Source organism: Syngnathus acus, chromosome 19, assembly GCF_901709675.1.
Source record: "Syngnathus acus chromosome 19, fSynAcu1.2, whole genome shotgun sequence".
Classification (NCBI taxonomy): Eukaryota; Metazoa; Chordata; class Actinopteri; order Syngnathiformes; family Syngnathidae; genus Syngnathus; species Syngnathus acus.
In genome coordinates this window covers 522,388-546,521 of record NC_051103.1, presented here as the reverse complement: position 1 = coordinate 546,521, position 24,134 = coordinate 522,388, and the positions used below count along the sequence as shown (strand labels likewise).

Here is a 24,134-nt window from a genome sequence, read left to right as displayed (position 1 = left end):
TGGAATGTAACCTGTAATAATTAACTAAACGTGTCCTGTCTTAACAAAAGTAGTAGAGCAAAATACTAATATCTTTTGAACTGATTGACCAGCTGCAGAGGAAGCAATCAAAGTTGTTCTGTTTACACAACGTTGCAAAACACCCCTGCTATGCTTTGACCAGAGGCCAGGGGCTTCAACCACATCCTGTCCACTCTCACCCCCACTCTCACCCACACCCTGTTGCTCTCAATAAAAATGCTCTTGCAAGAGGCCTGAGTCAGACTTCGTTCGATCATCGCTGTATGCACAGTGACGAACGAGCTCTCCACTTGCAAGTGTTCAAAAGGCATACTGTCTCCCGTGTGGTTCTTGCAAACTCAGTTAGAGTGAGCACCACTCTAACAACACTCCCTGCTTGGCACTCAGCATTAAGGGTTGGAATTGGGGGGTTAGATCACAAAATGATTCCCGAGCGCGGCACCACTGCTGCTCACTGCTCCCCTCTCCCCCAGGGGATGGATCAAAATCACATGGGGATGGGTTAAATGCAGAGGACAAATTTCACCACACCCAGATGTGTGTGTGACGATCATTGGGACTTTAACTTTAACTTTTAACATTGACAGTTTAAAATGCTCAATACACAAAAGGCTGAATGTCATTTTAAGGGACAGTTCACTGGGCTGAACATCGGCACTTATATAATAGGTCTATATGCAAAAATTATATCAGTAGTAAGACATGACACTAAAATAATATGTTGTGATTTAAAGGCTTTCTGGAATCATATTTACGGGAAACTAGCCCATCTGCATTTGGCACTCACTCTGTTTTTTTTTACCCCAATCTCTGTCCACCCACTTCACAGTAAGCACAGAGACAAGCATTGTAATGCGCATTGATACTTAGCTTGGATTGTCATGTTCTGTTGTCACCTCATGCTCAAAATGTTGATTTTTAGAGGTCAAAATTCATATGCACATTCCTCCCTTTTTCACTTTGTAGGAATTTACATGTAAGGGATTTACATTTTTGCTTAACACACAGTTACCATTTAGAAGACACAAGTTAATTGTAGTGTTGTTTACGGTAATCATTTTCAATCTAATTTACTAATAAAGGTCACTGGGATTGTGTGAATGTCTGGGAAAACAACAGAGTGACTGCAGGTAGTGGGAAGTGCCCAAAACAGGAGGAGGATGCGACCACAGAACCGAAACTCCACACCCAGATGGTCTCACTGTGATAAGACAATATAACTCCTTATTTGGCAATGCAGCTGGGCCTCCATGCGAATTAGCCATACAAACTTTCCATAGGGTATTGTGAGATTTGTAACTCCCTCCTACCAGGTCGAATGCAATAACCTTCCCTTTGTTGAAATTTCAACGATACAAGTATTGCACACCACTTTATTCTCGTCCTTCTTAGCAAAATGTAACCAATCTCTGGAGCGCTTCTGCCTCACAGGTGCCATCATTGTTTACGTTGCTATGCATGTTGCGTAGCGTGCGCAACGCACATAGTGATGTAATTCGCGCTGACTGGGATCGCTAAGGGAATTGTTAGCAAAATAGCAAACAATTCCAAGGAATTGGTAACGTGGGAACTGGTTCTCAATAAGAACCGGCTCTCAATTCCCATCCCTTGTGAGGGGTTATTAATGAAGTTACAGTCATTTATGAAGTCATTTTCTCACACAACCTTCTGAGTGGTTAAGTGCAATGAAGGGACAAAATATTTTTTCATTGTCGTGTGTAGAAAGAGCACACTCTACACTCTTTCAAAATGGTGGCTCCTTTCGGCTTTTCCCCGAAGGGGTCGCCACAGCGAAACACCTGTTTTTGTCTAGATGATTTGCATGAGAAGTGTTTGGCACAGTTTTTACGCCGGATGCCCTTCCTGACGCAACCCTCTGCATTTACCCGGGCTTGGGACCCGCACAGGAGAGACACTGGCACGTTACACTCTTTCACAATCATTCTATCTTATTAAGGATTCAGAAAACCATAGCCTGCAACTATGGCATAACATTTTCCTTATGTACAACATCAGTTAGAGATTTGTTTTTAATTTAATACATTTGAAAATATTATAGCTACTATAACAGATTATCAACAATAGACTAAATCATTAAAATAAACATGCGTGCGTTGATGCATAATGCATTGATTAGCTTGTTAGCTTTGGCGCCGGGTTTGTGTATGCGCAACGTGTTGTGGTGAGAGGGTGTGGTTACTGTCTATTGTGCATGTGCAGTTCACTGTTATTGCCTCCCGACAGGCTTTCCTGTATGTCAATCAAGCGATGGGATGGATTCAAGCCTAAAGATTTTTTATTTTTTAAATGTCATGCGATCGACCAGTAGTAGCTTACTTCAGTGACGCCCTTGACCACGGTTGCTGTAATGCTGAAAGCGATGTGACCTGGTAATTTATTAGTCGTACTGAAATGTACTGAAACATTTTGGCAGAGCGCTGTGCACAACCAGTATGGATTAACAAACAATTGATCCATATATAAGACGCTCTGCATTATAAGGCGCACTGTGTTTTTTTGAGTGAATTTTAAGTTTTTAAGTGCGACTTATAGTCCAGGAAATACGATAGTTACCTTTCCAAAAAGTAAATGAATTACTACTTCATAAATGAGTGGGGTAGTTGGACCAAGTTAGAAGCCAAACCGTATCACTTTAATATGGAATGGGAGTTGGACTCTACGTCATTGACTGGCTTTAGCACACCACCACGGGGCCGGTTCTACGCAGGGGCAAGAGGGGGCAACGCCCCCTCAAACAGATGTCCTGCCCCCTCGAATCAAACTTTTAGAAGTGCAGTGTGTGTCCTCCCTCACACAGCCTGCTGTCAGGACTCCGTGCCCCTCCGTAAACATCCAATCACTGTGAGTATGCAAATGAGGCAAGACGCAGCCAGAGAGTGTCAAGTTACAGTCAGCGCGGTAGGAGTTGGAAGAAGCAGTAAAAACTCCACCAAACTCGTCGTAATGACCCGCGCGCGATATATCTAATGATTAACAACAACTCAAATAATACTGAATATAACATTCATATTATATGTTCCCCCCCCTGAGAGATTGCCACCTTATTGTGGTCAGGGGGTTTGCGTGCATCAGTGACCCTAAGAGCTATACCAGCAGAAGCTTTAATCTTCAGGTGGGACACCCAAACTGGACAGGTCTGAGTGTAGAGGCCTGACAGAGTGTAATCCACTTCTCCAGGTTGAGATCTGGACACACAGCTAACAACTGCCGTGAAGAAAACACTAACAGTGTTAAAAATGTGTAAAAAAAAAAAACAAAAAAAAAAACATGCCCCCTTCACATTTCAGACTGCCCCCTCTTATGTGCATTCCTAGAACCGGCCCTGCACCACCATCTAGTGGATGCATACCACAACCCTAACCCTAGTCAATCCCAGTTTGATGCAGTAGCTTCTTTTCTATGTGCCTTTTAATCCGGTGCGCCCTATATATGAAATAATTTCTAAAATACAAAACTCAATGAAGGTGCACTTTCTAATCCATCACGCCTTTTCTCTCTCTCTCTCTCTCTCTCTCTCTCTCTCTCTCTCTCTCTCTCTGTCTGTCTCTGTCTGTCTCTGTCCGTCTGTCTCTGTCTGTCTGTCTCTGTCTGTCTGTCTCTGTCTGTCTCTGTCTGTCTCTGTCTGTCTCTGTCTGTCCGTCCCCCCCCCCCTCTCTCTCTCTCTCTCTCTCTCTGTCTCTCTCTCAGCCAGCACTTAATACAAATCGGGAAAAAGTGGATAGTGGCTCAGAAATTTAATTCGTCATCAAATGGTATTTACTACTTTTTATTGGCCTTATTTTTCGTTACTTTCATTTCATATACAACCTCACCGATATCCTGCCTACAGAAAATTTGTAATGTTCAATTGGTCCACGCTACATCTTCTTGGAATATGGTGGAAAACTGGACTATCTGTTGGCGCCGCGGTAGTGGCGACACGTTTGCAGCAGCTCCGTCGACTCGTCTGTATATTGTCTCGTTTTATATGTTCTTTTTTACTCTTTTTTCTTTTTTTTCAGTCCTGTGTTTTTCTTTTTACCGGGCAGAAACATGTTTGCAAAAACAGTGAGGCTGGCCGTCTTATTTTTCCTATTTTTCACCTGGTTCATCACACCAGCAACCACCGAAGCAGGCAGTAAACGCTCCATTGTTTACACCCGTGGTCAGCTGTTAGCCCTCTGTAGCCAAGGGAAGCTAACAGGCTACAAGCCCAATGTTTCCCCCGAGCTGAAGAGGAGGAAAAGAGGACAACGCTCGGGTGTTATGTGCCGGAAAAAGAAACGCCGCTTCAAGCCCACACTCCCCACCATCATCACCGGGAATGTGAGATCCATTTGCAATAAAATGGATGAGCTAACGGCGCTGGCACGGCACCAACGGGAATACAGGGAATGTAGCATGCTGCTATTCACGGAAACCTGGCTAACGGAGCAAACACCGGACTCTGCCGTCGCTCTGGACGGATTCAACCTGATAAGGGCAGACAGGACACGAGAGAGCGGTAAGAGGAAAGGAGGGGGGCTTGCTGTGTTTGTGAACGATAGATGGTGTAACCCTGGGCACATCACTATCAAGGAGCAACTCTGCAGCGCGGACATTGAGCTGCTAGCCGTTAGCTTGAGACCACACTACCTGCCGCGGGAACTCTCGCACGTTATCGCGATAACTGCGTATGCCCCCCCAAATGCTAATGCCGACGCAGCCCGCGATGTCCTGCACAGCAGTGTAAGCAGGCTGCAAACACAGCATCCACATGCCCTCCTCCTTATTACCGGGGACTTCAATCATGCCTCTCCTTCATCCACGCTTCCAACTTTCAGCCAATATGTCACCTGCAGTACCAGAGGAAATAAAACACTGGACCTTTTTTATGCCAACCTTAAGGAGGCACATACATCATCCCCCCTCCCCCCCATTGGAAGATCTGATCACGATCTGATCCACCTTCTCCCCCTGTATCAGCCTCGGGTGCACAGGCAACCAGCAGTCACCCACACCAGACAGATCTGGTCTGAAGAATCTCTGGAGACTCTTCAGGACTGTTTTGAGACCACGGTGTGGGACGTGTTCTGTGAGGACTACGGGGACGACATCGACGGTCTCACCAGCTGTGTCACGGACTACATTAACTTTTGTGTAGACTCCACCATACCCACCAAAACAGTCAGAGTTTTTGCAAACAGCAAACCTTGGATCACCCTTGAGATCAAAGACCTGCTCAGGGACAAAAGGAGGGTCTTTAAATCGGGAGACAGGGACCTGCTGAAAACGGTGCAAAGGGACTTGAGGAAGAAGATCAGGGAGGGGAAGAGCAACTACAGGAGGAGGATGGAAGACCAACTGCAGCGGGACGACGTCAGCGGGGTCTGGAGGAGCCTGAACACCATCTCAGGACGTAGCAACTCCAGACCTGCGCTGGACAGGGATCAGGAGTGGGTGAATGACCTGAACCGGTTCTTCAACCGGTTTGAACAACCATCCACTCCTCCCCCCACCCACCCAGCCCTGCTGCAACTTCCCCCGACTGGAGCCTCTTCTGCTCCGAGGACTCTCACCTCAACCCCGCCCCCTGCTACACCCCCTCCAAGACCCCCCAGCCCATTCTCAACTCCACCGAACCCACCAACCATCCCGCCTGCAACCCACCCCACCCACCACCCAGCATGGTGCTCTCCACAGCCCAGGTGGAGAGAGGACTGGCCAGGCTCAAGGTGAAGAAGGCGACGGGTCCAGATGGCATCACCTCCAGGCTGCTCAGATCCTGCTCCGGGCTACTGTGCAGGATCGTGGAGCACATATTCAACATGAGCCTGAGGCTGCACAGGGTACCACAGCTGTGGAAGACGTCCTGCGTGGTACCAGTGCCCAAGTCATCTCGCCCCAGTGACTTCAACCACTACCGGCCGGTGGCCCTGACATCCCACCTGGCGAAGACACTGGAGAGGCTGGTCCTCCACCACCTGCACCCCCTGGTGAGCTCCTCCGCCGACCCCCTGCAGTTCGCCTACCGGCCGAGCATCGGGGTTGAGGACGCCGTCATCTTCCTCATGCAGAGGTCCCTGGCTCACCTGGAGCGGGCTGGAAGCACTGTGAGGATCATGTTTTATGATTTCTCCAGTGCCTTCGACACCATCCAGCCAGAACTGCTGGGGAACAAACTGCACCATGCTGGAGCCTGCCAGCAGCTGACATCATGGGTCCTGGACTTCCTCACAAACAGACCGCAGTTTGTGAGGACAGGAGGCCGTGTGTCTGACACGGTGGTCTGCAGCACAGGAGCTCCACAGGGGACCGTCCTGGCCCCCCTCCTCTTCACCATCTACACAGCTGACTTCACCCACCACACATCAACCTGCCACCTCCAGAAGTTCTCGGACGACTCCGCCATCGTCGGTCTCATTAACAACGGAGACGAGACGGAGTACCGAGAACTGAATCACAAATTCGTGGACTGGTGCCGGCGGAACCGCCTCCAGATTAACTCTGGGAAAACAAAGGAGCTGGTGGTGGACTTCCGCCGGCGCAAAGTCCTCCCCTCGCCGGTGAACATCCAGGGAACGGACATAGAGATTGTGGACTCTTACAAGTTCCTGGGTGTTCACCTGAACAATAAACTGGACTGGACTGTTAACACTCAGGCCCTATACAAGAAGGGCCAAAGCAGACTCCACCTGCTGCGCAGACTGAGGTCCTTCGGAGTGAGGGACGGCTTCCTGAGGACCTTCTACGACCCTGTGGTGGCGTCCGCCATTTTTTTATGGGGTGGTCTGCTGGAGCAGCGGCATCACTGCAGCGGAGAGGAAGAGGCTGGACAAGGTGGTGAAGAAAGCCGGCTCTGTCCTGGGCTGCAGTCTGGACCGGGTGGAGGTGGTGGGGGAGAGGAGAATGGTGGCTAAGCTGTCCTCCATCATGGACAATGTCTTCCACCCCCTTCATGAGACTGTCAGAGCCCTGGAGAGCTCCATCAGTGACCGGCTTCGTCACCCACGATGCACCACCGAGAGGCATCGCAGGTCCTTCCTCCCTGCTGCCATCAGACTGTACAACCAGGCCGATCACTGTAGCTAACGGACAAAATAACATGCAATAACGTGCAATAACCATATGTGCAATCACACTATGTGCAATATCTGTCTACCTCACACTCTTTTACCTGCTTTTTTTGCACTGATTTTTTTTCTTCCCTTGCACTATTTTTTTATCTAATATTTTTTTTTATCTCCACTGTATATTGTGTATTGTGTATTTTGTATATACTGTCCATATTTTTTAATTATATATACCTTCTACTTTTTTAAATCTTTTACCCCCTTCCCCGCATGCGTGTGTGTGTGTATATGTTAAGTGTACTGCTGCTAACATAGGAGTTTCCCCATTGAGGGAATAATAAAGGATTATCTTATCTTATCTTATTTTATCCGGTGGAAATGCACACAGGCATAGGCAGAACATGCAAACTCGACACAGGAAGGCTGGAGTCTGAATCCAATCCTGCACTTCTGGACTGTGAGGCGGACGTGCTCATCAGTGCCCCACCGTACCACTGTAAAATGTGCTATATAAATAAAGTTGTATTTTATTGTATTGACCACTCCATTACCGTTTCGTGATGGAGGGGTTTGAATGCCCCAGTGATTCTAGGAGCCAAGTTCTCTGGGGCTTTATGCCCCCCATAGCAAACAAGTCCTGGGTGAAGGACCAGACAAAGCACAGCTCACGGAATCCCTCATGGTGAGTGATAATATTGAACTACGTTTTCCCCGGACGCGGGTCCACCTTTGGAGCCAGGCCTGGTTTGAGCAGTACGAGGTTTTGAACATGTTAGAGCTTGGTCAGCATTGCCGGCAGTAAGTTGGATTTGTTTCTGCTGAGAGTTGGACTCTGCCAAGGCTGTCTTTTGTCATCAACTCTTTCTGGAGCGGTTCACAGCCAGTTGTGAAATGGATGGGATGAACACAATCTAAGCGTGAATATAAACCTTGTAAATGAACATATACAGAAATTGCATCTTAATAGGCATATGGAAGGATTGATATGGATACAATTCACAAAAACACCCTGTCAGCCATTGGCATTGACTAGCAGTGCTTTCTGTCACGAGTATGGAATACAGAAAATAAGGCTGGTATTGGCCCAATACTTGGTGTTAGTGTTCACCCATTCCTATTAGGAGGAATTGTTAGTTTGTAATGACAAAAAGTTTAATACATCTTCACACCACAAGGGCACTCACCGAATCATACAGTTGCTTGCAAGTTTGTGTAGCGTCAATTTTGGCCGAGAAGGAGACAGTGGGCACGGTGGTGTTTAGGGCGTGGACGATGCGATCGTCAATGTTGCGCATTAGCCTCAGGACCTCCTGAAAAAGTTCACAAAAGAGCTGAACGAAACAACTGATAGCAACATATCTGGATGAAGCACTGTAGTTATTTGACCAATGATTATTGGATCAAAATTGATAAAAAAAAATGAGCCTCTACGTGGCTGATTTAAGAGCAAGAAATGAGCAGCCTCTCTGCAGCTCAAGTGCCCTGTCATGTGGGTTTAGTATGTTTTCCGACTGTGTGAGCAGTCATTGAAGGCATCACGGGTCTACTGCAGAACACGAGCGAGAACTTAAAAAAAAAAAGAATCCTAGATTCTTAAAATGGACATTTACAAAGACAAAAGTGTCAGCCTGCCAACGGCTCAGCCAGGAGGCTCGCCCAGGACCGCATCTGTTTCCTTGTTTGGCTTGAGATGTCAACATAATCCACACGGCCCAGGCAGTAGACAAAATCCGGGGCAGATTATGCCCCGCACCTGTTTGTCTGATACAGACATTTCTCTCTCTCACTCTATCTGCAAGCCCCGTATGTGTAACAAATAAATGCGAGAGACATTAAATTTCCTAGGAATAAATATAAAATAAGTAAATCAGAGTCCATGTTGAACGGGTGTCCAATGAATAAATAATAAATGAATCAGAGTCCTCGTTGAACATGTCGTGACGAGAGAGACATTGCTGACAGATTGACTGACCTTTTTTCAATAATGACGTTGCAAAATTATAATAATATGTCAAATCCTGCACTTATCTAACGTGAGCAACCGGCTCTCCGTTTAAAAGGTTAAAACTCTCCTTTGTCCCCGCTGCTCTAACGCGGCTCTCATGGGGAGACGAGATTTAAATAAGCCGGAGTTCGGAAAATATTCGTCCAAGTGCTGACCACCTCTAAGAAATTAATTCTGAAGGTATCAATTTAATCTTTTCAGGACGCCAATCCCTCTAAAGCACAGGTGTCAAACTCAAGGCCCAGGGGCCAGATACGGCCCGCCACGTCATTCATTATATGTGGCCCGCGAAGACAAATTGTGCATCAAATTCGTGTGTCATTAATAGAATTGCAAATTGTCTTCACTTTTAATAATGTCTTTTTTTTTAATATTTGACCAGTTTTTACTTTTCTGATTTGAAAACAAGTTATTTGTCAGTTGTTTTGTAGCTTTTACTGTATATAATATGAGGTGCTCATACATTTATTTGGGTTGACAGTCATAATGGCCCTCCGAAAGAAGCTATGACTACAGTGCGGCCCGCAAAAAAAATGAGTTTGACACCCCCGCTCTAAAGTCAAGGAACACGCATGTAGAGTAACTTTTGAGACATGGCGTCAGAATGACCGCACCCTTTCTACTCGCGGCTAGTCTCCTTTGATTTGGGGCTTTTGTTAAATCTCGGATAAATTTAGCTGTCTTTGTTAAAACCGCGGTGATTCGTTAATTTACAGTAGCGCAGACTCGTACTAGCTGAGCTTAAGATAACTATTTCGAACCAGATCTGACAATTCCCGGTGTTAAGGATTAAAGCTGTCTTCACTTTAAAAAGAACTGAACGGTTTCAAAGTATGACTATGAAAGAGAAACAAAATAGATTTAGAGCAGAAAAGATCCAAATAATCATTATTCAAAATAAAATGATTATAAAGTAGAAATTTAATGAATAAGTGAGAAAAAGAATTGTAAGTCTCAATTGTTCGAACAAACAACAATAATTCCACGCAATAGAGCAAAAATTAATCAGTCTCGAAGTTCTCTCAATTGTAAAACTCAAAAAATAGCAAAAAGAGGAAAAATAGACAAAAGGTATAAAATGCTATTTGGTGGAATAAGGCGAGTGATCAATTCACTTTTGTTCCAAAAATCTGAATTCTGTTTGAGAAGATAGGCTGGCCTAAAGGAGGGAGAGGACCAGGCCGTAAAAATTGTTTCTTCCTGCTGCATTGAGGTCCCCATCTCCTAGCCTAACTGCAAGCTTAAAATTTGACAATTCGAAGACTCTAGAAATTCATTTTAGCGGATTTTGGTCTAATCTCAAAAAGAAAATCTATCTTCGTCTGAAGGTGTTCTTTGCTCTGGGCAGCCTGACGAGAAAGAGCGCTCCTCTCGTTTGGAACGAACCTTTTATAGGCTGTATGTACGTCATATGACAGTATTCTTCCATTAGGTCATATGTTGCCCTCATATGACTCATAAGCTTCTAAAATGGACTGCAGGTGCATCCTGTCCAGCCTGAACCGGATGAGGTCAGGTGTGCATGCGTCATCACAGTTTTGATTTCCATGCAGTATCCTGTATTTGATTTACCGTATTGGCCCGAATATAAGACGACCCTGATTATAAGACGACCCCCTCTTTTTCAAGACTCAAGATTGAAAAAAGACTTTTTGAACACCAAATGTAATTTTTATACAGAAAATAATTACAGTACATCTGAAACAAATGATTATAAAAATATATATGAGAGGGAAAAAGCATGTAATTTTGCCTCATTCAAATCATGCAAAAACTGTCTATCACATCTTAATATCTGAACATTTAAATATGTAAACTAAAGTGCAATCACATTCGTAAATAAATGGCTTCTGGTTTTTGAAATGTAAATAAACCAATCTACTGTGATAAAACAACAAAATTGCAATAACTGCATTAACCATCAAAGTGAAGTCTAACTGTAACTGTAGTCTTGTAACAAATCTGAATAAGGAAAAACATTCCAATAAAATAATGCAAACTGGTTTGAACTTGAGAGTAGCTGAGATCTCTCTATTTCTTCTTCGTGACAGGGGTTCGCTTTGCCTGGGGAGTTAAGTTCAGTCTTCGCTTTAAAGATGTCAAAGTCAAAGTCAGCTTTATTGTCAATCCCTTCATATGTCAAGACACACAAAGAAACCGAAATTCCGTTTCATCTATCCCACGGTGACGAGACACAGTACACGATAGACATACAAGTAGACGACACAAAATAAAAACAACAAGGCACAAACAATAAATAATAAATAATAAATAAATAATATGAGCGATGAATAAATAATAAACAAATAACCCAATAAATAAGAGGAGCAAAACTGAGCCAGTGTGCATACAGCAGACAGTAAGCATAGCGCAAAGTACAGGACGCTACGCAGAAAGGGGGAGCGAGTTCAGGATCCTAACAGCCTGGAGTATGAAGCTGTTGGTGAAGCTGTTGGTGAATCTGGTGGTGCGGGAGCGCAGGCTCCTGTACCTCTTCCCAGAGGGCAGAAGATCAAACAAAGAGTGAGCGGGGTGACTCACATCACTCACAATCGTGGTCGCCTTGCGGGTGAGATGGGAGGTGTAAATGTCCTTCAAGGAGGGGAAAGAAGCACCAATAGTCTTACCAGCCGTGTTCACTATGCGCTGCAGGGCCTTCAAGTTGTAGTCAGTGCAGCTGCCACCCCAAACAGCAATAAGGCTGGAGAGGACGCTCTCAATGGTGCCGCGGTAAAATGTAGTCATGACGGCCGGAGGAGCGCCCGCTCGCCTGAGTTTCCGCAGGAAGTACAGGCGGCGCTGGGCCTTCTTCGCCAGTGCTGCGGTGTTGGTGGACCAGGAGAGATCCTCACTGATGTGCACCCCCAGGAACCTGGCGCTGCTCACTCTCTCCACCACAGCACCGTCGATGGTCAGCGGCAGGTGTTGGGAGTGACCCTTCCGGAAGTCAACAACAATCTCCTTGGTCTTGTCGACGTTCAGCAGGAGGTTGTTGTCCCTGCACCACGTGGTCAGAAGGTCAACCTCCAGCCTGTATTGAGTCTCGTCTCCCTTGGTGATGAGACCCACCAGAGTCGTGTCGTCAGCAAACTTCACTATGCGGTTGTCGCTGTAGGTTGCAGTGCAGTCATGCGTCAGGAGGGTGAAGAGCAGCGGACTGAGCACGCAGCCTTGGGGGGCCCCTGTGCTCAGCGTGATGCTGGCGGAGATTTTGTCGCCAACACGTACCACCTTTGGCCTCTGACAGAGGAAGTCCAGTAGCCAGTTGCAGAGGCAGGAACTGAGGCCCAGCTTGTCAGGTTTGCTGATGAGACGTTATGGCACAATGGTGTTGAAGGCAGAACTGAAGTCCACAAATAGCAATCTCACATACGAGTCCCTTCTCTCCAGGTGGGTGAGGGCCGAGTGGAGGGCAGAGCAGATGGCATCCTCAGAGGACCGTTTGGCTCGGTACGCAAACTGGAAGGGGTCAATGGTGGGGGGGAGAACGGATCGGATGTGCTCCATGACAAGCCGCTCAAAGCACTTCATGATGATGGGCGTAAGTGCCACGGGGCGGTAGTCTGATATCTGGCGTCATCTAGCGTTGTGAATTGGAATAATGTCTAGACCCCGAATGTAAGACGACCCTCACTTTTTCAGTCTTATTTCAATGCAAAAAACACCGTCTTATATTCGGGCCAATACGGTATAATAGACCGCAGCTGCATCGCCGACCTAGGCGCAGAGGTGACCTCTGGGTCAGGCTCATGAGTCATCTGCAGTCCTCCACCAAATAGTATCACTATTAACGTCACATCCTGCCTGGGCCTCAACCGGATGAGGTGACTTCCGGGTCAGACTCATGCGTGGAACCCAAGCCATCTGAGCGATGATGACTGTGTGGAGAGGGTGGCTGGTATTGTCCATAATGTCCCGCAGTTTGTTCAGCTGTCTATCCCGGATTACTGCTACCAGAGAAGAATCTGACAGCCTTCTCCTGGTATTTTCTCTCCAGTTCTCTCTGATCCATAATGTTTGACGGAGATTTTAGCCGGAGCGGCGGTGCTATACAAGCTAGCACGCCGAAGACGACGTGGCAAATGCGCCGGAGCCCTCGTAAAGCTGAGGCAGAGAGGGTTCCGTTCTGCACTACCATCAATTCATCTGGCGAATGTCCGCTCCCTGGCGAAAAAGATGGGCGAACTGCTGCTTCTCACTTCAACGCGGACTTCAGCAGATCCGCTGCGCTGTGCTTTGTTGAAACGTGGCTTGACGGACGCACCCCCCACCACGCCGTGGAGCTAGCTGGGTTTCGGCTAATGTGTGCAGACCGCAGCGCGGAGCTCACCGGAAAATCAAGGGGAGGTGGTCTATGTTTCTATATTAATGTTCGTTGGTGAACTGATGTCACGGTTTTGAAAGAGTCTTGCAGCCCTCTCCTAGAAACACTTTTCATAAACTGCCGGCCGTTCTATTCACCACGGGAGTTCTCCTCGATCGTCATGGCGGCTGTTTACATTCCACCAAACGCACGTGCGAGTGAAGCCACGCAGATTCTTCTTCTACCAAATTCACTAATCATTGTTCTGGGTGATCTTAACAGGGCGAACCTCGCACACGAACTCCCCAAATACAGACAGCACATAACGTGTCCCACCAGAGGGGCACAGACACTGCACCACTGCTACACCGTAATAAAGGATGCATACCACTCTGTGGCTCGTGCAGCTTTAGGACTCTCGGACCACTGTCTAGTTCATCTGATCCCGGCCTACAGGCAGAAAGTAAAAACTTCTAAGCCTGTGGTGAGGACTGTGAGGAAGCGGACAGTGGAGTCAAAGCAGGACCTCCAAGCCTGCTTTGACTGCACCGATTGGGGAGTTTTTGAAGCTGGAATTTCAGACCTGCATGAACTCACTGACATTGTCACATCATACATCAGTTTTTGTGAGGATCTGTGTGTGCAGACTAAGACCTTCTGCACGTACAACAACGACAAACTTTGATTTACACTGAACCTCAGGAGGCTGCGCAAAGTCAAGGAGGAGGGCTACAGGAGTGGCGACTGGGACCTGTTCAAGCAGACCAGAAACACACTGAACCGAGAGGTCAGGAAAGCCAAGTGGTGTTACGGGAAGAGCCTGGAGAGACACCTCTCTGCCAATCCTGATCCCTCAACAGTGTGGAAAGGTCTGCAGAGCATCACCGGCTTCAAGAAACCAATCCCTCGTCCTGTAGAGAGCCCAAGCCTTGCAAACCAGCTAAACAGGTTCTACTGCAGGTTTGATCGGTCCTGCCACACAACAGGACCTCCTGCAGCACAACATACTCACCTCCCTCCACAACCGCTCTGTCCACACCTCCATCACCGTTGTCACCTACTCTCTCTCTTGCAGAGGCCGCGCCCGCACTCCAGATCCGCAAGGAGGAAGTGCGGCAGATGTTCTGGAGACAAAAGATCAGGAAGGCACCGGGCCCAGACGGCGTGTCCCCTTCCTGCTTGAAAGTCTGTGCTGAACAACTGGCACCCACCTTTGCATGGATCTTCAACCGTTCCCTGGAGCTGTGTGTGGTGCCCTCGTGCTTCAAGAGCTCCACCATCGTACCGGTGGCCAAGAAGCCCGCCATCACAGGTTTGATTGACTATAGACCTGTCGCCCTGACATTTGTGGTCATGAAATCTTTTGAGAGGTTAGTGTTGAACCACCTGAAGGACGTCACGGGCCCATTGCTTGACCCCCTCTAGTTTGCCTACCGGGCAAACAGGTCGGTGGACGATGCGGTCAACATGTGACTGCACTACATCCTGCACCACCTGGACACCCCAGGAACGTACGCCACGATCTTGTTTGTGGACTTCAGCTCGGCGTTCAACACCATCGCTCCTGACATCCTCCAGCTCGCGATGCCTGCCTCCACCTGTCAGTGGATCACCAGCTTCCTGACCAACAGGAGACAGCGTGTGAGGCTGGGGACCATCACATCCGACACCCGGACCACCAATACTGGCGCCCCTCAGGGGTGCGTCTTCTCTCCACGGCTCTTCTCTCCCTACACTAACGATCACTCCTTAGGTGACTCGCCTGTGAGGCTCCTGAATTATGCAGACGACACCACTCTCATTGGAGTTATCCATGACGGAGGAGGTGGAGCGGCTGGTCCACTGGTGCAGGCAAAACCACATGGAGCGGAACCCGCTCAAGACCGTGGAGTTGACAGTGGACTTCAGGTGAGACCCTTCACCACTTTCACCCTTCACTATCTGCAGTAATACTATTCTCTCCACAGACACCTTCACGTTCCTGGGAACCACGATCTCTTGGGACCTGAAATGGACCAGCCACATAGACTCTGTCCGGAAGAAGGCCCAGCAGAGGCTGTACTTTCTGAGACAGCTCAGGAAGTTCAACCTGCTGCGGGAGCTGCTGAAGACCTTCTATACTGCCATCATCCAGTCTATTATCTGCACCTCCATCACTGTCTGGTTTGGATCGGCCTCCAAACAAGACAAACACAGACTGCAACGGACAATCAGGACTGCAGAAAAGATAATTGGAATCAACCTCCCATCTATTCAGGACTTGTACCTGTCAAGAACCAGTAAACGTGCAAGTAACATCTCTACAGACCCTTCTCACCGAGGTTGCAGTCTGTTCGAACTACTCCCCTGCGGACGGCGTTATACAGGACTGTCTCAGAAAATGAGAATATTGTGATAAAGTTCTTTATTTTCTGTAATGCAATTAAAACAACAAAAATGTCATACATTCTGGATTCGTTATACATCAACTGAAATATTGCAAGCCTTTTATTATTTTAATATTGCTGATTATGGCATACAGCTTTAGAAAATTCAAATATCCTCTCGAAATATTAGAATATCACAAAAAAGTATACTAGTAGGGTATTCAACTAATCACTTGAATCGTCTAATTAACTCGAAACACCTGCAAGGGTTTCCTGAGGCTTGAAAAACACTCAGCTTGGTTCAGTAAACTAAATCACTAGCATGGGGAAGACTGCTGATATGGCTGCTGTCCAGAGGACCATCATTGACACCCTCCATCAGGAGGGTAAGACACAAAAAGAAATTTCTCAAAGAGCAAGCTGTTCACAGAGTGCAGTTTCAAAGCACATCCACAAAAAGTCTGTTGGAAGTGGGAAATGGAGCGGGAAACCCTGCACAACCAAGAGAGATGACCGCATCCTTAACAGCATTGTGAAGAAGAGTCGCTTCCAGAATTTGGAGCTTCAAAGACAGTGGACTGAAGCTGGAGTCCAGGTATCAAAAGCCATTGTTCACAGACGTGTCCGGGAAATGGGCTACAATAGCCGTATTCCCATGGTAAAGCCACTTCTGAACTCAAGACAACGGAAGAAGCGTCTGACTTGGGTTATGGAAAAGAAGCACTGGACAGTTGCAGAGTAGTCCAAAGTCCTATTTACAGACGAAAGCAAGTTTTGTATTTCATTTGGAAGCCAAGGTGCCAGAGTCTGGAGAAAGGCTGGAGAGGAGCAAAATCGAAGTTGCTTGAAATCCAGTGTGAAGTTCCCACAGTCAGCGATGGTTTGGGGAGCCATGTCAGCTGCTGGTGTTGGTCCACTGTGTCCAGAGTAAATGCAGATTTTAGAGCACTACATGCTTCCGTCTGCTGAAGAGCTCTATGGAGATGATGATTTACATTTTCCAGCATGATCTGGCACCTGCCCACAGTGCCAAAACCACCAGTAAATGGTGTACTGATCATGGCATTACTGTCCTCGATTGGCCTGCCAATTCTCCTGACCTGAACCCCATAGAGAATTTGTGGGGTATTATGAAGAAGAAGCTGAAAGACACCAGACCCAACAATGCAAATGAGCTAAAGGCAACTATTGAGGCATCCTGGGCATCCATAACACCTCAGCAATGCCACAGGCTGATTGCCTCCATACCACGCCGCAATGATGCAGTAATCCGTGCAAAAGGATTCCCAACCAAGTACTGAGTGCATTAATGCAGGGGTCCCCAACCACGGGGCCACGGACGGTCACTTGGTACCGGGCCGCCTAGCCGCACAGGAATTTTTTTTATCGACAATCAATTAATTCAGGTCAAGAAGCTCGTCCCGGTCACGTGACATGTTTCCCCAGTCGAGCCTGCAAAGCTAGCAAAAATGAGTAAGAATATATTTTGAAAAATATAATTGTCTCGGTCACGTGACATGTCACGTCAGTCGAGCCCGCGAAGCAAGCAAAAATTAGCAAGAAACAGAGATGTTTGGAAGGCTTCTTCGGAAAGGGAAAAAAGCCCAATGAGGAGACGGAAGAAGAGGCTACGACTTCTAAGATAAGGAAAGCTGCATTTAAAAGAACATTTCTGGAGTCCTACTTAAAATATGGATTCATCGCCACCGGTGACTGACGCGCCAAGCCCACTCAGGCTAGCTAACGACAGGCTAGCTAACGAGGCAATAAAAGTGCCTCGTAAGCAAAACTGCTTCGGCACATGGAGACCAAGCATCTTGCATTAAAAGACAAACCTTAACCACTTTGGATGTCATTGTCTCCGATTAAGCCTAGATGGGACCGGCTCGTTTCTGAGAAACAAGCTCAGCGCACCCACTAATTCAACGTAATAGTGAGTTTTATTTTTATGTTGTTTGTACTTTTTTTTTATGCCAGTCGTATCATTTTATTTCATCGTATTTATATATTTATTATAAATGTATTATTTATTTATATAAATGTATCATTTATTTATACACTGCTCAAAAAAATTAAAGGAAGTTTTTTATCAGGGTATGGCATGAATTCAATTAGACTTTTCTGATAAGGTTTTGGTCAGGTACGTGGCAGAGGGGGTTGTTAATCAGTTTCAGCTGCATTGGTGTTGGTGGAATTCCCAACAGGTGCACTAGAGGGGCAACAACGAGATGATCCCCAAAACAGGACTGATTTTGCAGGTGGAGGCCATTTTAAGTTCCTCCCTCTTGATCTTTTTTAACAGTTTTTCCACAAGTGTTGGCTTTAGCTAGAGTCATTATCACGACTGGGAGCATGAGGCGATTTCTTAACCCTCCTGAAGTTGCGCAGATTTTTCCAACTCCTCCAGGATGGCACATCCATGCGTGCGGTTGCAAGAAGATTTGATGTGTCTCCCAGGACAATCTCCAGAGCATGGAGGATATTCCAGGAGACAGGCAGTTACTCTAGGAGTACTGGACAGGGCCGTAGACGGTAGGTCCTGGGTTCCTCCTTATCCACATCAATGTCCGGCCTATTGTGGCAAGAGTGTGCAGACAGTATCTGGAGGATGAAGGAATTGACACAATTGAATGGCCCTCACGATCACCTGATCTAAACCCGAAAGAACACCTCCGGGACGTAATGTTCCGGTCCATCATACGCCGCCAGGTTGCTCCTCAGACTTTACAGGAGCCCACTGATGCCCTTAAGATCTGGGAGGACATCTCACAAGACACCATCCGTTGTCTCATTAGGAGCATGCCGCGACGTTGTCAAGCATGCATACAAGCTCATGGGGGCCACACAAGATATTGAAAACAATTTTGAGTTGCAGAAATTGAATTTAGGCAAAAAGGACGAGCCTGCCATATCATTTTTTCACTTTGATTTTTGGGGTGTCTGTATACTGAGCCCTCTGTAGGCTGAAAACATTTATTTCCATCAAAAGATGTGGCATCCTTTTGTTCCTGAGACATTAAACTGTCCATATCAGTATAGATATCCCCCCCAGAAAAATTCACCATTGAAATCTGATGTGTTTTCAAAGTGTTCCTTTAATTATTTTGAGTAGTATATAAAGGCTGGTCCGCGAAAATATTTCTGACACGTTAACCGGTCCGTGGCGCAAAAGAGGTTGGGGACCACTGCATTAATGGACATTTTCAAATGTTTGATTTTGTCTTGCTGTTATAAATCTTTTTTTTTTACTTGGTCTGAGGAAATATTCTAATATTTTGAGATAGGATTTTTGAGTTTTCTTAAGCTGTAAGCCATAATCAGCAATATTAAAATAAAAAAAGGCTTGCAATATTTCAGTTGACTTGTAATGAATCCAGAATGTATGAATTTTTTGTTTTTTTAATTGCATTACAGAAAATAAAGAACTTTATCACAATATTCTAATTTTCTGAGACAGTCCTGTAGAGCCCTGAACGCCAAAACCAGCAGACACAGAGAAAGCTTCTTCCCCCAAGCTGTCTGTCACTCTGATCTCTTAAGAGTCTCTGAGTCAATGTGCAATAAACATCCTGCTCTCCACGCCCTTTTTGAATTGTCTGTATTGTGTGTACTATGTGTCCACTCTGCATCCATTGCAGCCTGGTCATCCTAGAAGAGGGATCCTCCTATCCGTGGTCTCTTCTCAAGGTTTCTCATTTCCCCTAGTTGGAGTTTTGAGTTTTTCCTTGCCCTCCTGGGAGTTTAAGATCAGGAGATGTTTGAGAATATTTGTCAATTTTCGCACATGTCCTGAGTGTTGTTAGTCACCTAAATGTTGAACAGAGGCTGTGATGTACCGAAGTCAAATTCCTTGTTTGGCATGCTCAAACATGGCGAATAAACATTCTTGAATCTTGTCTCTTCCACCAGAGAGCCCAGCTCCTTGATTATCACTCCTTGCCTGTCCAGTCTGGAAGCATCCTCCTTGGATGTGCTGCTCCACCAGCACACCACAGTGTAGAATGAGACACTAGAAAACCGCATACTGGTAGAAAATATCCAGATGTTGAACAACAGCAGCCTCCTCAGGAAGTACAACTTGTGCTGCATCTTCCTGTGCAGGTGGCTCATGTGTGCTGACCAGTCCAGTTTACCATCCACCACAACCCAAGATATTTGTAGAAGTCCACAGCCTCTATCTCAGCCTCCCTCCTAGCCCAAGTTTCCCAAATTCTATGACCAGCTCCTTTGTCTTGGAGACGTTAAGCTCCAGATGGTTGGAGCGGCTCCAGATGGCAAAGGTCCCCACCAGACAGCTGTACTCCTCATTGTCATCCTTGGTACACCTCCCACAATAGTTGGTCATCCACAGCTCAGAGTTGTAACTAAAGTCCAATGTGTGCAGTGTGAAGATAACGAATATAGGATAAAAAGCCATTTGATTGACTCATACGAAATGACAGCCATCTGGCAGGGGAAGTCCAATGGTCTTAGGAAGGTAAGAGTGAGTTCAATTTATTCCTAAATTAACTATATTGTTCAAATTAACAAAGTTGGTCAAATACTTGTAGTTTGACCCGCGACGTCTTGGTTGGAGCAGTGTGTGAAGCACTAGTTTAAAATACATATGTACGTATGTCTTGTCAAGGGTCTATATCCAAAAGAGCGACGGACGGTCCTGATTGATCCCTTGGTGCAGGAAAAAATGCCTTAATAAGGGTCAAGAAGTCTCCAGGTAAATGTACTTATCTCTGACTGACACATATAAAACCTATCCATTTTTCGAACCACTTCATCCTCACGGGGGTCAAGTCCGGTCATGTTTATTTTTATAGCCCTAAATCAAAGACAAGTTTCGAAATTGTGCAAAATTTGACAATTATTCTCAAAATCCCCTGATCTTAACTCCCAGGAAGGCAAGGAAAAACTCAAAAAACCCAACTGGGGAAAGATGGGAAACCTTGAGAAGAGACCACAGATGGGAGGATCCCCCTTCCAGGATGACCAGGCTGCAATGGATGCAGAGACGGCATATAGAACACATTATGTAGAACAAACAAGAAAAAGTAGATGTCTATATTCAAAGTGAAGAGCTGCAGAAAGGTGCCTTCAATTGTCATGGCAATCTCTATGATAATGGCAATAGTGGTAATCCGCCTCAAATCCCTCATCCCAATTGGTCATCAAGAAATATTATTATTTTTAGTTTGGGTGTCACCTAACCAGCAGGGGAGAGTGGGGGGTAGGACAGATAGCAAACTCCAGCCGAATCAGCCAACACAGTTTAATTAAAGGCCACAGCATCAACATGTGTTTTTAATCGTGTCTTAAATGTTTTTACTGAGGTAGCAGTTCTGATATCTATTGGTAGGGCATCTCAAAGCTCTGGAGCCCGAATAGAAAATGCTCTTTTCCATGGTGACTTCTTTTTGGCTCTTGGGGTCACGAAAAGATAAGTGTTTTGCGACCGAAGGTTACGGGGCGGAACGTAAGGTACAGCTTGGTCGGCGAGATACGAAGGTGCTAAGTCATGCAGTGTTTTATATGTTTATGAAAGAACCATGAAGTCGCATCTTAAATGGACTGGAAGCTAATGTAAGTTGGCTAATATTGGGGTAGTATGACCAAACTTTCTCGTCCTTGTGAGCAGTCTCGCCGCAGCATTTTGTACCAACTGTAGACTTTTAATACTGGATTTAGGAAGACTAGAGAACATTACATTACAGTAATCAAGGCGCGACGTAATAAACGCATGTATAATAATTTCCGCATCATGAGTTGAAAGAATCGTACGAGTCTCAGCAATATTACGGAGGTGAAAAAATGCAGTTCTAATTATGTTCTTAATGTGTTTTTGAAAGGAGAGCATTCTGGTCAAATATAACACCGAGATTGGTTACAGTATCACTTTGGGTGATTTACATTTATCCATATTTACAGTGGTTTCTTTAAATAGGTGGTGATAACGAGCAGGACCAATTTTCAACATCTCGAACATCACGCCTTACAAACAATAGTAATCTCCCAAAAGTTGAGTAAAAACGTAAAAAGCAAGTGAGGGAAACTAGAAAATAATTTTAAAATGTAGGTCATGTCAAGTCAAGTCAAGTCAAGTCAAGTCAAGTCAAGTTTATTTGTATAGCCCTAAATCACAAGCAGTCTCAAAGGGCTTCACATAGACAAAAATTGACAATTATTCTCAAAGCATCCCCTGATCTTAAGCTCCCAAAAGGGCAAGGAAAAACTCAAAAACCCCTGCCAGGGGAAAATGAGAAACCTTGAGAAGGGACCACAGATGAAGAGGTCATCTCTCCGGCGTCGCTGTGGCGCGCTCTACGTGACAAACCAGAATTCAGCAGATCACTGCGGCATGCTGGAGCCCATTCCAGCAGTCTTTCGGGCAGTAGGCGGGGGACAATCTGAACTGGTTGCCAGCCACTCGCAGTGCACACACAAACAGCCATTCACGCTCACAATCCCATCTACGGGCATTTTGGAGTGCACAATCGGCCTACCATGCATTTCTTTGGAATGTGGGAGAAAGCCAGAGTACCCAGAGGAAACCTACGCAGGCACCGGCAGAACATGCAAACTCCACACTATTTCAAATGTAATTTTTCAGGGGTTTTATGCGGCCAAAGAGCCATAACATGTCAAGATGGGCATGCACCACCATAAGCCATCCGGTGCAACAAGACAGAACCTCATGTGGTCACTTAAAACATTCAAACCAAACCTTGTGTCAGTAACTTAAATCCTAGTTTGCAGAGTTCCTCCTTGCCAAAGTTCCAAAGGAATTAAGTGTGGACCAAAAGGGATTTCCAGCCCTTCGCCTGCATATAGCAGAGGAATTAATCAAAGACACTGGTAAAATGATATATTATGAATTACCGTAATTTCACGACCAAAGGGCGCACTGTACTAAAAGGCGCAGTCTCAGTTATTTCTGCCATCACTGTATTTAACACACACATAACACTGCATCGTAGGGCTGATTTACGGTAAACAAAAAAAAAAAAACATCATGGGAGCAAGAAAGTGAGTTTGGTTGTACTTTATTCTACTGTTTAACCATGTACTCTACTGCAGTGGTCCCCAACCACCGGGCCGCGGACCAGTACCGGTCCGTGGGTCACTTGGTACCGGGCCGCCAAGCTGCACAGAAAAAAATAAAAAAAAGTTTTATCGACGATCAATTAATTCAGGTCAAGACGTTCGTCCCGGTCACGTGAGATGTTTCCCCAGTCGAACCTGCAAAGCTAGCAAAAATGAGTAAGAATTTATTTTTGAAAAATATACCGTTTTTTTCCGTGTATAATGCGCCCCCATGTATAATACGCACCCTAAAAATGGCATGTTGGTGCTGGAAAAAAGCCTGTACCCATGTATAATACGCACCCAATTTTTTTTTTTTTTTAAAGTCCCAATGATCGTCACACACGCATCTGGGTGTGGTGAAATTTGTCCTCTGAATTTGACCCATCCCCGTGTGATTTTGATCCATCCCCTGGGGGAGAGGGGAGCAGTGAGCAGCAGCGGCGCCGCGCTCGGGAATCATTTGGTGATCTAACCCCCCAATTCCAACCCTTAATGCTGAGTGCCAAGCAGGGAGGCAATGGGTCCCATTTTTATAGTCTTTGGTATGGTCTTAACTAGGCTGGATGTATTTTTTTTTGTTGCCGTTGATTTCTCCGACTGCCCGTAAAGGCACCACCGCGATCAGATGAAAAGAGAGGAAAGTGACGTGCGGACATGTGAAAAAGGCGGCTCTGTATGGGAGAGAAGTTGAAGAGGAATAAAAACACCCTTGGAAACCAAAACTTGCCCCTCGTCGTGACTCGGAGCCGCAACAAATGTTTCGGATTTGTGTAGGGTACATTGTGACAGCAAACGAGCAGGTGATCGAGCAAGCGTCTGATACGAGAGCATTGTGTTTGTATGGAGCGTGTTTGAAGTGAACAGCAGAGAAGAAAGGAACAAGGCAAAGTGTTGTGAAATAAAATATTACCTGTAATACGCATTTTGTTATTTGCTGATTGAAACTGCTAATTAAACTGTGAATTGAAACTAATAGGGAGAGAACTGAAGTCTTGCTCTTTATATAGCTGACGTGTCTTGCGCATCCGTTCTGCGCATCTGTAATGGCGGCCTCCGTATGATATCCGGTTTGCGATGGAGATTAAAAAACAAACAATATTTGACAATAACACACCATCAAGGATTGCACCATCGCATCAAACGATGTGTCGTCAATTATGAATTTTACTGACTAAGTGTGTTGGGCAGGATGGCTGAATGCGATGCGCGATTGACAACAAACAAGAAGAAAGGTGATTTCAAGTTTTATTTCGAGGGAGATTTGTCATGTCTCGTCCCCAGTTTTGCTATGTGTCTAGGTTGCCATAGTT

At 46.0% G+C, this 24,134-nt stretch overlaps 1 protein-coding gene across 2 annotated transcripts in view; it reads right to left on the bottom strand.

Annotated features, from left to right (window-relative positions):
• Positions 1-24,134, bottom strand: part of ccdc58 (coiled-coil domain containing 58) — a 107,314-nt gene that overhangs the window by 53,269 nt on the left and 29,911 nt on the right. For both annotated transcript variants that reach the window (XM_037277508.1, XM_037277507.1), the window contains exon 2: positions 8,258-8,383. In XM_037277508.1, coding sequence (XP_037133403.1) covers positions 8,258-8,383 — 126 coding nt within the window. The remainder of the gene's footprint in view (positions 1-8,257; positions 8,384-24,134) is intronic.